Here is an 18,474-nt window from a genome sequence, read left to right as displayed (position 1 = left end):
AAGAATCTCCTGAAAAATATACAAAATTGATTTTTTGGGTGTCATTCAATATGAAAATCGCCAATCCTATGGGCGATTAAGAAAAAAAAACGGCATTGTCGGCTTTCTTTTAATAAAAACGTAATAATATGGCGAATTAAAACCTAAAATGGAAGTTCTAATACTTTATTTACTTTAATAGTCACTAGCATATATATACATAGATCTAAGTACCAGTATTCTAAGTCTATCTCGATCTCTTTAAAAAAATCAAAAGTGATTTTAAAAAAAAAAAAAAGATCTACATAGATTTGATAGATCTAGAATTAGAATGAAAATGCTAGATCTATTTTATCTAGATCTAAATCTAGAAAGACTTGATATTAAAATCAAGACTAGACCGTAAATAGTAAATCTAGAAAAGTAGATAGCCTGGCCTAGACTAGAACTACTAGATCTATCTATTAGTAGTACTACTAAGTCTAATACATCCGTTAAGTCCGTATATTATAATATGATATAGACTAGATCTATATCTAGTCTACTAGATCTACTATGATCAGTATGATCTAGATCTAGTCAATCTAGATCTAGTAGTAGTAGTACTAGACTAGTAAGTAGATGTCTAGTCAGATCTAGATTGACTTGATAGAGATAGTATAGAAAAAAATAGATAGATCTAGATTCTAGATAGAGACAGATATAGATAGTGATATAGCCAATATAGTATATACTGAATATAGGGCCTACTATTCTACTTTACTGTCTTTAGTTTAGGGTGGAGGCCTTAGAGTGTATATGATATATGGTATAGATTATATTTCTAGAATTCTAGATCTAATAGAGATCTACTTAGATTCTGGAATCTCTCTCTTAGTTTTAGTTTTATAAATCTAGATTGTGAAGTAGATGGGGCTTAGAGTATAGTGTAATATGGTCTATATAGTCTAAGCTGCTATATAAAATTAAACTATTCATGGTTTTACTTTCAAATTCACTTCTAGCTTTATGATTCAGAGCTAGATTTTATAGATTTAAAGACAGCTATTGTTAATAAAAACAATCAATGCAAGAGATTTCCACTGAAATAGTTAACTGATATTGATAATGTGTTATACATTGCAATTTGTTTTTAGAGATTTTAATTAATTCCTAATGTTGACTAATACAAGCAATATATATAGAGAGAGTAGTGCAAATAGGCTTATTGGTTTACAAGTACTTTTTTACTCTTTAATCAGTTACTTTTGAATTTGCTAATTTGAAAAGGAAAAAAAATAAATTTTTATACTTGTATATGGTAATTCTTATATTTATTACTAAATATAGATATAGTTCGCATTTTTCCGCTCCTGAAATCGAATATTTTCTCCTGGAAAACTCCTGGAAATCTCCTGAAATTCTAATCTCAGAATGGTGGGGGAACCCTGATACTAATTGAACAATACTATATTGGCCAACAAAATTTTGTTTTTCCTTTGATAATATAGTTGTTTGTGTGTTTGAGATTTCCTTGTTTAATTCTCTTTAGAAGAAGTTACCCGAGTTAATCACATCTTCAGCATTAAGTGTGGACATTCTAAATGCCTTCAATGACAACATTACAGATTGTAAGTTCATTAATTATAATAGTGTTTTGTAATGCTTTAATTTATTGTCTTCATAATATGAACCTTCAAAATTTCCATAACTCCAAACTACTTTAATGCAAGCCATAATAACCTGATCCTATTTATTTAGTCATCTTTACAAAAGGTGCTGGGTTTGTCTTTCACCAGTAGTTCATTCATGGCTATGTGACTCCATATTTTCCAATATCATCTTTAATTTGACTCTTGCTATTTTCATTTTGTTTTTTAATTGCACTTAGTTTTATTAGGATTTTTGGGTGAATTTCCAAAATGGGGTTTAATGCCCTGAAGATCCAAAAAGCTACCTGTCATATCCAACATTTTGGGGATGTTTTGGATGGTTCATGGTAGGAAGAAATATCTTTCAGAGTTTCTTCAATTTTTACTAATGTGTTACTCACTGAGCCACCCAGTAATTCTTGACAATAAACACTCACTTTGATTGTGCAAATCTGCAGTGAAATATAGTTTTGGAACTAGATATTGTACCCAACACTTGGTTCTTCCTAGTGTTACCTGCTTCTATTGTCAATATTTCATGAATAGATTCTGTGTTACATGAAAACATGTTTTTCATGTCTAATATTGGAAATTATACAAAATGTTTGATGTTATCAACTAAAGGATGTGGGATATTTGGCTAAGTTTCAATCCAGATGTTGACTAGGAATTTTTAATTGGGATTTGACTCAAGCTGAGTTGTGTTTTTCTGGGCCTCCTAATGGCAGCATGGAAACCTCCCAGATGCTTCCCTCCCCTCCTCACCATGTCCACACAATACATTTTGGACTAGAGTGCACTGAGCATCTATAAATAATATCAAGCCAATGACTATTTTGTTTATGTACATGACTGTACTTTGTGCACTGCCTGTTGTACCTTATTGGGATTTTCTCCTTCAGCCTCTGAGTTGTCACCACATCTCCTTGCTAAAGATGTGACAGAAAATAAAAATATGCAAGAGAGAGTAGAGTTTGAGATTTCATTTGATGGTTGTGAAGAAGAGTCAGAAGAGGAACAGTTTGAACACAATTTAAGAGCTTCCTTATCTAACCCACTATCTGATGGAGATGATGACTCGGACTCAGATTCATATTCAGAGTAAGAAATACATTGGTAGAATATCATTAGGTTTAGTATTGGAGAACTATTTGAAGTTAAAGTTATTAGAATGCACTTTCACATTCTGATTTTTGTGTTAATCTTTTATTTTATTAGAACTGTGTTGATTGAAATTAATTATTTTCACAACCCCATATAGAAGTAGAACTTTTTTTTGTGTGTCGTCCACTGTAAGTAATTAAGATTATCTTTGTTTCTAAAGAAAATTTGATGGCTGGAATTGTTACTTACAACAATCTTAGACGAGGGTGCTTTATCAGAGGCTATTTGAGACGCATGCCATTGGGAGTATTTTATAGACAAAAGAAGCTTATCCCCATTGACACCCCTGGCCATGACAACATATGAGCATCTCTTGGAAGGACCATGTCTCCAATCAGGAAGTTTTGAGATAGGCCAATATGAACAGCATGTATGCTCTCCTGACACAAAGAAGGCTTGGACATGTCACCCGCATGCCAGATGGTAGAATCCCCAAAGTTATCTTGTATGCTGAGCTTGTGGAGGGAGTCAGACACAAGGGCTGCCCAAGACTTACCTATAGAGATATCTGCAAGTGAGACATGAGAGCCACAGACATCAACGATAGTATGGGGAAAGAAATATCCAAAGACCAGAATGCATGGAGACAGACTGTGTGTGCTTGGACATTCCTCGCTGAGAGCGAGAGAAACGAAGCGGCCTTAAAAAGAGAAAAAAAAAGAAAGCTGCCCTGTCAGCTAGCCCTGAATCAGACGCATACACATGCACGGATTGTAGCAAAGTCTGCCTCTCTAGAATTGGCTTGATTAGTCTCAAGACAAAACCAAAACCAGTGACTTATATGGGTGCATTCATTGCTTTCTGAGACAAAAAGGAGCTATATATAATGGTGCCTTGCCACAGCTGGTTAAAGTAATTGATTGTTGTTTTTTTTTACATATTACCTTCTTTAATTATTGTACTAAGTGTATCTAGCTCTAATGGTGATATGAATTTGTCTAGGTAAAGTAAATGTTTTGTTGTGCTGGACATGTGACCTCTTGAACTAATTGCACAGAAACTAATAAGTATACTAAGCACCCCTGAGATTGTGAGTCGACAGAAAGTTAATACAAGACTTAAAACAAATAAACAGTTACATAAATCAATCAAACACTAATCTCTAGAACCTTAGCTACATATTTTCCAAATAAACACTTTTATAATAGTAAAATAACATCTACTCAGAAAGTGATCACATTAGCATAACCACCAACAAAACTGACTCGTTAGCAATAATAATCTCTATTATCTGTGAGGAAATTTGTTTTACAATTGTGCATTACAAAAAAACAATACACAGCTGTGACATCATACCAAATGTCAAACTTGACATTTGACTTATTTATTACTCATTTTATGTGTTTATCAAATTATTTGGAAACTTTCATGGCTGTGGTAGTATTCTAAGACAAAATTTGGTTTTAAGGTGAAACCTTCGCTTAAACATTACATGTTAAATCTTCAATAGTAAGTTACATTTTGTTTTGACATGAAACTAAATTTATAATTTGGGTAAATATCTCTTAACAATAACCTCAAAAATAAATAATAAAATTCTGCCACCTGTTAAATATGAGCACCAATGTTTACTGCTTGAAATGATGGCACTCACAAAACTAGTCATTTCATTTGAAAACTAATGTCATTTTTTTTACAGCTTGGACAGTGATGATGAACTTTGGGAGAGTGCACTTGATTCCCTTAAATCTCCAACATTAAGCTCTGACCTGCAAAGAAGCTGGGAAGCTTATCAATCAGAAAGTATATTACATACTGAGAACCAGTCTCTGGAGTTTGTAAGTTTCACAAATGACAATGATAAGGAAAACAATGAGTCATCTACTGAAGTGGAGCAAGGTAATTGTTTTTTTCTATTGTTTTCTTTATGCAGTAAATCATACTTATAGAAAGTACTATTTAATTATTTTCTGTTTCTCTATAGACTCTGACTCTGAGGAAAGCAGTGAAGATAAAAAACAAGAAGACACTTATGACTCCTCCAAGGAGGAAGTCTCTCAAAAAACATTACTAAGTCCTGTTTCTAAAATATCCCTGAGTAAAGCCAACTTCTTCTCAGAGCCTCCAACTGTTGTTAGCCTGGACCCATGGAGTATGTTTGGTATGGTGACTAAGGAGCCTGCACATAAGGAGGAAGAGGAGAAGACCAAGGGTTCAGAGTCTGTACCAGCCCCTGACATACAGGAGAGTTTGAGTGATGCAGATTCTTTAGATGAACTTAATGGAGATGTCTATTTGGATAACATGCCAGAAGAAGCTGTTGAAAGTCACAGTGACACTCTAGGTCAGGGTAAAGCCTGGCAGTCAGAATCAGAAAATGATGGAGATGATGAAAATGTTACAGATGACAAAAACCAAAACAAAGTGTCTAAACATTTAGCCCATGAACAGTTGGCGGGCTCAGATTCTGCTGAGGATTTACAGTTTGTTGAAGGCAGGCTTAGCCCCAGTGCCAGGAAGGCCAAAAAGTTTCGCATGAAACGTCAAACTAAGCAACCCAAGAAACTTATATACTCTGCATCCACTGACAGCGAACATGGTAGAAATGAAACCTCTGATTCATCATCTCCTGATGTAGCCCTAGAGCAAACTCACAACGTGGATGAGAAGCAGACAGACAATACAGGAGACATAACTCTTGACATGGTCCCCAAACTGTCAGACACTTCAGACATTGATGATCTAATCATAACAAACATTGATGACAGGTTTGTGACATCCAGACAGAAAAAAACAAAGGCCAATTTGCAGCCTAGAACCAAAAAGAAAATAGTTAAAAAGAAAAGTAAAAATGTGAATCCATTAAAAAACAAGGAAGAGTCCCTGACTCCTACCTCTCAGATAACAGAATCCAAGATAGAACTGGACAAGATGAAGTTTGCTGATGTGACAAAATCATCTGTTTTAGCTCTTGTGGAGTCATTTTCAGACTCTGACACTTCACCTATTGACAAAACTGGGGGGGTGTCGGAATGTAATCCACCGTCTCCCAAAGAAAATACTTCCACACTGAAACCTCTCTTGGACAATCACAATGATTCATCATTCAGTGACATTTTCTTTTCCCCAGTTACAACTTTCGATGAATCACCTTTTACACCTTCTGTAGCAACAGATACAAAGAAAATGGATTGTTCTGACCAGAAATCAATGCAAAAATCTGATTCATCTTCTTCTTATCCCAAAACTGAAACAGAACATTCAGATAAAAATTCTAAATCTCATTCATATTCTTCACCTTTGGATAGCGATTCACATAATAAAACTGATTCAGATGTTTCAGATCAGAAAACTGATTCCCATTCATCTGTATCCCAAAGTATAAGCTCAGAAGGTTTTCTGGGTATAAAGTCCAAGAGTAAAGCTCCTGAGCTGACGGCTGTACAAGTAACTCCAAAAAGTGACAAATCACATGCAAATAAAGCTAATCATGACACTGTTTCTGATCCATCTCTAATCAAAAAATCATTACCGCCCCTACAAAATGCTAACAGCCCTGGCAAGACAAAGGTAACTGTAGACAAAAGTAGACTGCATCTAGGTTCTTCCTCTGACCTAGCAGAGTCTGACTTGGAACATGGAAACAAAAGAAAAATATCGGCGGATGGCATTTTCATCAAGACCACAGCTGATGACATTCCTTTTGCTGATGATGACAGTGAATCTGAGGAACAGTTTTACACACCCCAACCATTGAACAAGGTTTCATTTTCAGCTCCAGCCTCTGATGTTGCAGATAGACAGAAAACTAAAGTTCCTGTAGATAGTTCTTTTAATGATACTCACCATCAAAATGTATCTTCAAAAAATACTCACCAGAATAGAGTCTTTCCATCCCATTCACCTTTGGCTGGTTGTAGTGAAAAAACTGCACATGCTAAGACTAAAGGCAAGCCAGCCATTGAGAACAAGTTGACACATGCTGCTGTCATTGATGCTCCCAAAAAAGAAACTAAGAAAGAGTTAGCAATATGCTCATTGTTCCACTCTGAGGCTTCAAGACGAAAAGAACCAGGTTCATCACATCCTAGAAGACCATTACCTGTTACATATAAAGCCAATTGTAAGTAGTTTCCTTTTAATGCATATTATTTGTAATGGTGGCCAAGCATTTAATCATAGAGCTTAATCTTAGACACTTATCCCTATACAGTTAATCCCTGAACAAGAGAGAATTTATTAAACACATTTTTCCCCCTCCATTTCTGCTGAACAAGAAAAAAAAAACAACTCTTTTTATCTAGGAATCTGGTCCAACTGTTGTTTTTTTTAAGGTTGTACACAATTACTCCTTTCACTCCAGGGAAGAATGTAGACTGAGGAGGCAATGTTGGGGCAAAGGTGCTAATTTCATGTTCAAGGATTTCTGCCCCATGATAACAAATCATATACTAGTGTTTGTTGACAAGACTATTGTTAGAAAGGCTTGTTTTGTTTTTTTCACATTATAATTACCGGTACGGTACTCTCAAAGTTGTTTTCTGTATACCATTTCCAATATTCATGTGAAGTGATTCCACCTGCACTCTGATTACTTCAAGACTGATCAAATGCTGCAAATACATGTTCATTCATGTGCTAGTAGAGAACTATTGTTCAAAGGAAAATTAATATAAGAAAATCATTATAATGATACAACTAAATAGGTCAATATACTGTATTCTGTACTTACATTAGCTAGTTGTTATATTTATCAACAATTATCTCACAACCATTTAAGATTTCAATTTTTTTTAGCTCAGATTAATAGTTGATTAAAAAATTTTCAGAAATGTATAGTTCAATTGTCTTTTTTTTTAATTTAGTGGCTGGGATTAATTTAAAGTGTCTGGTGATACAATGGCAGGGGATTTAAGACTGGGAACCCAAGTATTAACTACTGGTATCTAAAATGTAATAATGTGATTTTTTAAATTGTATACAGTCACCACAAATTTTTTATGAAAACAGCTTACCAAAGTAACAACTTACATTGATTTGGTTTTGAAATGATTTAAAAATTCAATACAAGATATACTGTTTATTAAATGGATTAGATTTTTTTTTGTAAAAACTAAAAAAGCCACATCACCCTAACTAGGCTATTACTAGAATATGCATCCTCTGTTAGAGATACCCTAGATCTAGAAAATCTAATCTAAAATGAGCAAAATAAAACAAAGAAATGCTTATGAGTAAAAAAAAATCACTAGGTTCAAAGTTGCAGATAAGATTCAGAAGAGTAAAATAACCATAAAATACAAAACATTAAAAAAAACAACCTCATATTCAGATAATGACACATTTCTTATTCTATATTTTATGATCATCACATTACAATAATTCCTTTTTTCCAAAAGATATTGAATTATAGAAAAGGTAGCTGAATTAGGTAACCACTTAGATATGTCAGTAGAAGAGTTTAAATCTGTCAGTTTATAGTTAAAATCTTAGACATTCAAGAATAGATGAACACATGGATAAGAAAATGGTGGACTACAACTATATCTAATTCATCTAATACCACTTTTGTGTGTTCAACTAATATATTCTTTGTTAAAGACTTGTATGTTTTCTTGAATGAACAGGTGATGAACTTTCTGATGAACTCTCAGATGAAAGTCACGTTTCATTTAAGCCCATGCAAAAAAAGGTGAGTTGTCTACAACTAGACCATTAAGCAGAGATTAAATTACCTTCCTAGCAGAGATGCTAATTCTGTTGTTTTAATTTTTTATTAATTTTTTTATTCATGTCTGTATAGTGGGGCGACATGCAATTTGTGTTATAAAGTTGACTGCCTGGTATGGCAATCTGAACATTAAAAATAAAAATATACTTCATAAAATCCTAAATGCTGCTAATAAGGTCATTGGTAACAAATAAACCCCATTTGAACAACTATTTGAGAGAAATATTCATAAGAAAGCTAAAAAGATTTTAAAATAAAATAAACACCCTCTGGGTCAGGATTTTGATATTTCTCCATCACAGGAGATCAAAGACATTGATTACAAATACAAATAAACACAAAAACTCTTTTGTTTACCTGGCAATCAAATCATTAAATACAATTCCACTATATGATATTTCACATGTAAAGTATATTTTGTCTTTTAAAGTTATGTTTTGTTTGGTGTAATGCATACATTGTAAGACTAGTTTCCTTATGAATAAAAAGATTATTATTATTCTTATACTGGTACATTATTTTATAATTAGGTGTTTTATTTTTTATTTGAACCAAACATTTCAGACTGAGGACCTGGATGCTCGTGTAGCCAGAAGACTTAGCAAAATGCATGCTAAGCAACACAAACGAGCTGAACAAAGGCGATTGCGTATGGCCCAGGAAATACAGAGACAGTTGGAAGAGGTGGAAGTGAGACAAAGAGAACTGGAAGAACGAGGTATTGCTGTTGAAAAGATGTTACGTGGAGATGGATCTGGTAAGTCTAGTCTGCATGTACTAGTTGAAAGTCATTTTGATCACATGTAATTAGAAACAAATAAAACAGGTTTTAGACAAAGTTTTCATATGTATTTTGAATTTGTTTTTTATCTAATCAGCATACATTTTTGAACATTTTTATTGTGTAATCAGCACAGTTTTAAAAGTTTTCATGTGTTATCAGCATTCAGTTTTAAAAGTGTTTGTTTATAATCAGCATACAGTTTTAAAAGTTTTCATTTGTAATCAGCATAGTTTTAAAAGTGTTTATGTGTAATCAGCTTACATTTTGAACAAGTTTAAAAAAAAAATAATTGTATTTTTGCAGATGATGATGAAGACATGGATGATGCCCAACTCATGAGTGAATGGTTCAGCCTAGTTCATGAAAAAAATGCCTTACTAAGATATGAATCTGAATTGAATGTCAGGTAAGTCCTTAAGAAAGTTCTAGTGTTTTAAATCTTTAGTGACTCAAGCTATGACACCTATTATAATTATTGCAATTTTTTTATGCAGTATTTTGTATGTGTTGATTTAATTTTCTCTAAGTTGAAAAAAGAGTGAAAAATTATTTAATATGTCCTCAGAGCCAAAGAACTTGAACTTGAGGATAGACAAGCAAGACTAGAATCTGATTACAGAGAACGGTCTAAGAAATCTGGTCAGTAAATATTACTTTTACTAAATGTTTTATTCTGTGGTCATAGAATTTTATTAAGTTCAAATCTTTATTATAAGCGTAAAATACCACTGACTGATTTATTTATGTATCAAGAGATCTCAGCAACCACTGTACAGATTCGCATGAAATTTTGTACACGGGTTCCTTTTACCTCTTAAGTGCTTGCTAAGAAAGGGTTTTGAAAAACCATAACCTTTCTTTTAAGCCTTTGTATTTTATTTTCAGTATTCCCCAAAATATCACATTATATATAATCAGGGTTCGTAGCGCTCCTAAAATCTCCCAAAAAATGAAATGTCTCCTGAAATCCTAAAATTCTCCTAAAAATTGCCAGAAGTCTCCTAAAATTTTTACCCAATATTAATTTTTAAATATAATTTTGCTTACTTCTTGCTAAACAGCATAACTATGGGCATTCTGATCGGGCTGGCTGTGATAATGAGCTGACCAGTGATGCATCTACACCGCCTTTCACCCCACTTGTGAAGCGCGACCTCGTGATTGAAGATGGCATTTCACCAGGCAGCGTAGAAATGGTTGTTATGACTGAACATGCGCTAGATCTAATCTGTAGTGACTATTGTCTATTATTAGAGCAATTACCAGTCTAATGTGTAGGCTACACCCCTTCGATCCCTCCCTCACCTAAAATCTTTTTGTAACAGTAAGAGTGACTTTGCGTGGAAAGTCCGTAAATCATCTAGCTAGAAATAGTAGGCTATCTAGATTTAGATATTGATCTAGATCTAAATCTAAGTTAGATCTAGTGAAGATAACTCGCACCTAACCTGAAAACTCAGTGAATTTTAATCAATTTAATGGTCTCGATACATCTAGATAATGTCTAGATTACTCTAGAAATAAGCTAGATTATAGATTTATGCTAAATCAATAGAATCTAGTGAAGATAATTCGCACGCAGCCATGAAAAGCCTGCAAATTTTAGTGACTTAGATCTAGAGTCTAGATTTACGGTAGATTCAGTGAAGATAATTCGCACACAGCCATGAAAAGTCCGTGAATTTTTGTGACTTAGATCTAGAGTCTAGATTTATGGTAGATTCAGTGAAGATAATTCGCACACAGCCATGAAAAGTCCGCGAATTTTAGTGACTTAGATCTAAATCTGGTGTATTTAGAGCAGCCAACTTATTTGTAAATGACTCAGAACTTCTCAAATAAAGTACTAAGACCAACTTTTACAATTGCCTGATCACTTTTTGGAGCCTTCTACATTTTCCATAATGGACATTGAATCTGTGATCTTTCAAACTCTTAAACCTCTACATTTTTTGTTTTTATTCTTGGGTGTGATCATATAAAACAAAGTAAATGGTTTATAAACAAAATTTGAGAAGAACTGAATACAGATGATGATAAGCCTCTGACTTGGTTATTATGTGTTGTCATTTTAGTTGTTTTTATGTTTGACAGAGAAAACAGAAAGTGACATTGCTGCTGAGGGTGAGCTTTTGAATGAATTGGTTGAAGTAGTTGAGCAGAGAAACACATTAGTGGCAATGCTAGAAGAAGACAGACTCAGGTAAATTAGATCTATAGTTTGATCTTACATTGTGGGACATTTAGATCTACAGTTTGATCTTACATTGTGGGACATTTAGATCTACAGTTTGATCTTAAATTGTGTCTTATTGATATATTTACTGACACTCAACTCTGTGTATCTCTTCCTCTAGAGAGCAGAAAGAAGACTATGATCTGAAGAAAATTATGGCTCAGAAAGGTTATCTATTATCTCCCCTGAGCTGTGATGTCAGAAGAGACCATGAAAAAGAAATCCTCCATATATAATTAGTTGCTAGAAAGTTGTTCATATATATATTTATATATATTTCCCCATTATCTGGTCACATCTAGTCATTCATCATGATATTCTTAAATGTTTTATACCAGCTTTACGGCCGTATTCATTATTGGAGACGTCTTTATTCTTGTACATTTCCCTTCATGTGATAACTACTAATTGTTTTTTGTTTTTTTTTACATTTTAATTTCTTACTAATTAAAAGGTTGTTGTTTTGTTTTTTTTTGGTTTGTTTTTTTGCTGAAAGAATTTTTTCTGTAAATATCTCTACTTTACATGCTGTTGCTTGATTGTTAAGCACATATTAATGTGTTAGAGATCACTTCGTCTTGATTCTGCATAAGCCTAAAGTATTTATTACTAATGATGACATACTGGACACGTTCCATTTTTTGTGTGTTAAGTTAAAATATAATTGTGTAATTCCAAACTAATAATTCTAGAAAATTGTATTAGATTTCTCGTTTAAAAGAAGAGAAAGAACACATTTTGCATGATCAGAGTAGTTGATTTGAAGGAAGATTTAGGCACATTTATGATAAAGGCTTATTTCTCATTCCATATGCTAAGACAAATTCTTCTAAAGTGCCATTAGAGCATTGTAAGCGTGCCGGAATCAGCCAGGAAAACCATTGACTTAGCAGAGTGTAAGTCTCTAACATGCACATGGATATGACTAGGACATAGTTATCTGTTGAACAAAACATCTGTAATTTATAAGTAAAAATGGGAAATCATTAAAATGTCAAGATGAGAGATTTTTTTTAGACTTTTATTAAAAATATATACAATAAAGATTGCATAATTACTCTCAAATATGTAACAATTTATTAAGAAGTTGTGTTTTTAAACAAAGAACTTTTGAAGTTGAGATGTTATACAATCACAGACCTACAGTATGCTTCAGTTATTCCTACATTCTCAACAATATTTTTTTTTCTTTTCTTATGCAGTATTTCAGAATTGTTCTCTAGATTTTGTATTACTTTGTGTACAATAATTTTCTATGAATGATTTATAACAGAGTCATGTTTCAAATGTTTATAAAAGCCTAGAGCTGGTGGTAACAATGCTGACATCTAGAGCAACACATTTTCTAGTTGATGTTCCATTCTGGTGGAGACTTGACATCATGTGATCCAATTTTTGTTGAACTAGTGGGCTTTCACTTTCCATTTTGTCCTTTGATATCACACAGCACAACTGACCCGTGGATTTATTCGTTTGTTCAAATTGCTTTTTTTTTTTTTAAATTCCTGAAATGTTTTTGATTCTAAAGACTATTTTTTTGTTCAATGAATATGTTTAGTTCTAAAATAGCATCACTACTTTCAATGATGGGACATGTGATTATTTTGTAAATTTGTACTGGTGTTTTAAACAATCAGAAGCTAATCCAAGTTTTAGATCTATTTCTTCAGTGCAAAACTAAGACCTCATGTTGATCAAGAATACTGCCATAGCAATATTCATGTTGTACAGTCTTCAGTGAAACTATTACTGTTGTAGTCAATGTTTCACTAAGAAAATTGTAACAAAAATTTATTTTGGAAGGGGGACAAAATGTACAGTAGACATGACTTGAGTAGCTAGGGTTTAGTAGCACTCATGTTTTTTTCTTATATATGCAATTCTGTTAAAGGTTATCATTATTGCCATTTACAAATTTAAATTGCATTTCTTTTTCTTACTACACCCATGATTGAGTACAAGATAGTCTTGTTATGTGTGTGTGATGATTGAGTACAAGATAGTCTTGTTATGTGTGTGTGATGATTGAGTACAAGTTAGTCTTGTTATGTATGTGATGATTGAGTACAAGATAGTCTTGTTATGTGTGTGTGATGATTGAGTACAAGATAGTCTTGTTATGTATGTGTGATGATTGAGTACAAGATAGTCTTGTTATGTGTGTGTGATGATTGAGTACAAGATAGTCTTGTTATGTGTGTGTGATGATTGAGTACAAGTTAGTCTTGTTATGTGTGTGATGATTGAGTACAAGATAGTCTTGTTATGTGTGTGTGATGATTGAGTACAAGATAGTCTTATTATGTGTGTGATGATTGAGTACAAGATAGTCTTGTTATGTGTGTGTGATGATTGAGCACAAGATAGTCTTGTTATGTGTGTGATGATTGAGTACAAGATAGTCTTGTTATGTGTGTGTGATGATTGATTACAAGATAGTCTTGTTATGTATGTGTGATGATTGAGTACAAGATAGTCTTGTTATGTGTGTGTGATGATTGAGTACAAGATAGTCTTATGTGTGTGCTGATGATTGAGTACAAGATAGTCTTGTTATGTGTGTGTGATGATTGAGTACAAGATAGTCTTGTTATGTGTGTGTGATGATTGATTACAAGATAGTCTTGTTATGTATGTGTGTGTGTGTGCCTGCTCTCACTGGTATGTCCATAGTCCATTAGTCTCCAAAGTTGATTCTGTAACTTAGATTGCTTCTATTTCATATCATTAATAATGTTGTAGCACTATCATGTCTTGATGCTGTAGAATGTCATAGCACCCATTCAAAGTGTCAGTGGTGTGGCACTGTGCCATTCCTATCCTGGATGTGGATGTTCAGTGCCATTCCTTAGGTTTTGTTCTTTCAGAAAGTCATCATTTCAGTAGCACTCTAACCAGACAGTCCCATTCAGAACCAGTTTCAAACAAATCTCTATTCTTTTGTATTGTATTATCCATTACCCTAGTGAATACCCTGCATAAAACAAGTTTTACATTATTATTTTTTTTGTATGACATTTAACCATGAGCCTTTGTATCTGTACTGTGTGAACCTTTGCTCCAGTTTAGGCACCTCACAATGATGCTTATGTATTATCTCCCTTAAAGTACGCCACCTAAAACTAGGCAAGTTTTCATTGTCATCTTCACATCCCTTGACTCTCATGTTTTTTATCTTTTGTCAAATGTTTTCAATGGTTACATAATACAATTACCTTGTACATTTTGAATGTGCTTTTAGAGATGTAAAATTATAATTATATCTATTTCATGTTTAGCACAAGAAACAAATATTTCCATTGGATGTATTCTTTATATTATATTAACTATGAGTTACCTGTATTCTTTATATTAACTATGAGTTACCAGGTTCACCACTTATTCATCACCTAGCCTCAGTTAAGTGAACAGAAATGTAAACATTTTAAAAGAATTTTAGTGTTTTTTTTTCAAGGCATTTATGAACTTGACATCGCACCATATTGATTGTAAAAGATGACATGAACATTTGTAGGAATGAATCTCAAATATAAGTGTAATCTACTTCCAATCTAGCCTTCACCTTACAGAGGTCAAGAATAAATATGTGGTTATGAGAACTAGAAAGTTCTAGGACTTGAAAGAAATGTTTCATGTCAGAAAGTCTGATTCATACACTTGTTTGCATTGTGAATTATTTAACACATTAAGGTTGTTCATCTATACAGGTTTATTAACTTTATTTATAAGTTGTTCATTTTTGGACTACAAAAATCAGTCATGTTATTTTTTAATTTATTTTAGGAGTTGACAATGTCCTACATTTCTAGTTGAGTAGTGTGGTATTAAGTGAATAAAGGTCCAGTAGTGACTATGTCCTACATTTCTAGTTGAGTGGTATTAAGTAAATACTGGTGCACCAATGGATGGTCAGTTACTGCATCACATTTCCAGCTTTTTTTTTTCAAAACCTCATTTGCTCCTTTACACTACTTTTTTGTAACTATTAGCGATCATAAAAAATTCTGGGCATTTACATAAGATAAGATAATTTTATTGATCCAATCAAATGGAAATTCAGTTTGACTACAATTGACAATATCAGCGTAACTACTGTACAATAACAGTATAGATGAAAAATTGGAACAACATTCACAAATGAAACACATACACATTCACAACCAGCGCTTTATGAATTTGACTTCTATGTACTTCTCGATTTATACATTTCCAGCTTCTATTTTCATGGTGGTTTTATTGACCAAGTGGCTGGTTGTCATTGTTTCTAAATGATTGAAGTCACTAGCCCTAGTGATTATTTTATTAGAAAAGTGTTTATTTCATAGATGCTGACATTGAGAATCAAAAAGAAATAAGCCCATTTTGTTCAGTTCAAAGTTAATAGATGTTTTATGAATTTTAAATAATCTGAGATGAATGAATGTATTTTTAAGTACAAGAAATAGAAACAAGGTGATAACAAGATTGGGAAGATTGTCATGAATAAGAACATACAAGAAGATTGTCATGAATAAGAACATATAAGAAGATTGTCATGAATAAGAACATATAAGAAGATTGTCATGAATAAGAACATATAAGAAGATTGTCATGAATAAGAACATATAAGAAGATTGTCATGAATAAGAACATACAAGAAGATTGTCATGAATAAGAACATAAAAGAAGATTGTCATGAATAAGAACATATAAGAAGATTGTCATGAATAAGAACATATAAGAAGATTGTCATGAATAAGAACATACAAGACATCACAACACTCATAAATGACAATCTAGCATGCCCCTGACAACAACTGAACTAGAGTAGCACTGGTAGAAATCTCCAGCATTAAACCAAACTGAATGTGGATACCCTAGAAGCTTATTTCAACAACCAGCCCAATAGAATTCTTGACTCTTTTTGGTCTTCTCTAAAGTTTAGAGAGTTTCTTGAACCCAGACTAAATGCCTGGACTTGTTAATAAAGGAAGACAACTGGCCTTGTAACAACTTATCTGCTTGTAAACAAACTATAAAAGGCATATTGCTAAATAAAATCTCAATGAAAAATTGTAGTTGTGTTATTTGGCATTAACTAGTTCCATGTCTCATACCATAGAAGTAGTTTCACGTTTACAGAACTCAATATTTGTCAGTCAGTCATGCAATGTAGGAGAGGAGGCTTTACCAATCACTTTCTACTAAACCGTTAATAGCATCCAATCATACTTCTGGCACCAACAGTCACCGTCATTTGTTTCCCTTAAAGAGCAAAACCCTCTGTGACGGCTAAAAATGAACAGGTTTATTCCAGTGATAGTCCTATACATGGCCTCTAAACTGTAAATCGCTGTTTGTTGAGCGGTGTCAGATACGTCGGTCACAGTCGGTGGACTCGTCTCCAGAGGTGTGCTGCTTTGAGATTCCTCCTTATATATATATTCCCATCGCTTTAGGCGAAAATGGCTGAAGGCTCCATTTTTCTTTTCAGCACACATTGCCCTCGTAGCAAGTTTTTTTTTTTTAATAATTTGTTGTTGAAACATAAAATAATAGCTTCACTTCACTGCGAAACATTTTCTTCGCGTCCCGAACCAAGAACGCCTATTACTTGTTTTGTGCCGTATAAATGTTCCTTAATACCAAGCAAATTTTTTTGATAACGCAGTGTCTGCCCGTGACCTCACGACACGTTGGCTATGTCCGGCCGTGACCTCACGTTGACCTCACAAAATAACCAATTCATAAATTAACTATATAATATGTATATAAATGTTCCTTAATACCAAGCAAATTTTTTTGATCAACGCAGTGTCTGTCCGTGACCTCACGTTGGCTGTGTCCGGCCGTGACCTCACGTTGGCTGTGTCTGCCCGTGACCTCACGTTGGCTGTGTCTGCCCGTGACCTCACGTTGGCTGTGTCCGGCCGTGACCTCACGTTGGCTGTGTCCGCCTGATCCAAAGTTTCTACACGTTATTTCTCCGTCACCCAATCTCGGATCAAGCTGCTACGTGCACAAGTATTTCTTTAACCTGACAACACGAATCTATTTAAAAAAAAAATAATTCATAAATTAACTATTGGTAATTAATTAGTTAGATTGATATCTCGAACAATGGAAAGAAATTGTACTTGACAGAAGTAGTGGTATACGCTGAATTAGTCCCATTTATAGGTCGCCACTCTAAATTAAAACAAACAATATTAAACTATAAATCTTTTATTGTCGTAAGTACCATACTAACAGAGTGGTTAGCATGTTGGCCCGAGGGGGCGTGCGTGAGTCATGAGTTCAAATTCAAGTCGTCCCCCCCCCCCTTTTTTTTATACTGTAAAATCCATCCAGATATCTTTCCCCCTTCCCCCCTTTTTTCCCAATTGGTTCAGAAAAAAAAAGTATCGTATTGAGAAAGCTAAAAGCATAAATAGGGCAGAACAAAAACAATTGGTAAAAATAGTATTAATCGCACAGATTTATTGTTGGTCTAGACTCTAGACCTATTACGGTTCTAATTTAATTACATGGATGATACAAACGGAATCACATTTTTTTGTTCCAATCAAACTTTTGACTCATGTTGCACAAGAAAAACAAAAGAACTTGTCCTAGGCCTACATTCAACGAGTCAACCTTAGTTTCCTCTGCTGTCCCATTTCATCAACGTATAAATGTTGAATAGCACGTACTGTACAACTCGGGCTGCTACCTAAAGAAGTCTTATCTTATATAATACATGAATGCATAAGATGTTGAGGTCACAGTCTATGCTTGCAACACTCACATGTCAAGGACACGGCACACCAAAGTAAAGGAAATTTCCAAAAACTAAAAATAGCTAACTCACAGTCGAATCTTCCGGAAATGTCAACGTAATGTTTCCTTACAACACATCAATGAATAAATACAGTAGATATATGAATAACAGATTGATGTTACTGGAGCTATTCACGATAAACTAAACTATGTCAAGGACGCAAAATAGAACTTCACGATTGCCAACTAAAAACTGGCAATTGATCTTTGA

The 18,474-nt window shown here is 33.7% G+C and overlaps 1 protein-coding gene across 8 annotated transcripts in view; it reads left to right on the top strand.

The window, feature by feature from the left end:
• The window catches only part of LOC106078792 (protein-methionine sulfoxide oxidase mical3b-like), a 28,297-nt gene extending 12,972 nt beyond the window's left edge, over positions 1-15,325 (top strand). For 6 of the 8 annotated variants that reach the window (XM_056032894.1, XM_056032893.1, XM_013239805.2 and 3 more), the window contains 10 exons: positions 1,511-1,589; positions 2,513-2,711; positions 4,414-4,613; positions 4,699-6,837; positions 8,342-8,406; positions 9,010-9,202; positions 9,533-9,635; positions 9,795-9,868; positions 11,324-11,432; positions 11,587-15,325. In XM_056032894.1, coding sequence (XP_055888869.1) covers positions 1,511-1,589; positions 2,513-2,711; positions 4,414-4,613; positions 4,699-6,837; positions 8,342-8,406; positions 9,010-9,202; positions 9,533-9,635; positions 9,795-9,868; positions 11,324-11,432; positions 11,587-11,701 — 3,276 coding nt within the window. In that variant the 3' untranslated portion in view covers positions 11,702-15,325. The remainder of the gene's footprint in view (positions 1-1,510; positions 1,590-2,512; positions 2,712-4,413; positions 4,614-4,698; positions 6,838-8,341; positions 8,407-9,009; positions 9,203-9,532; positions 9,636-9,794; positions 9,869-11,323; positions 11,433-11,586) is intronic. The other 2 variants (XM_013239804.2, XM_056032896.1) reach the window with 2 other exon arrangements.
• Positions 15,326-18,474: the final 3,149 nt, after the last annotated feature.

The sequence above is a fragment of the Biomphalaria glabrata genome, chromosome 6 (genome assembly GCF_947242115.1).
Source record: "Biomphalaria glabrata chromosome 6, xgBioGlab47.1, whole genome shotgun sequence".
NCBI lineage: Eukaryota > Metazoa > Mollusca > Gastropoda > Planorbidae > Biomphalaria > Biomphalaria glabrata.
Note: the sequence above shows the minus strand (reverse complement) of the source record. Positions and strands in the feature narration are given on the sequence as shown.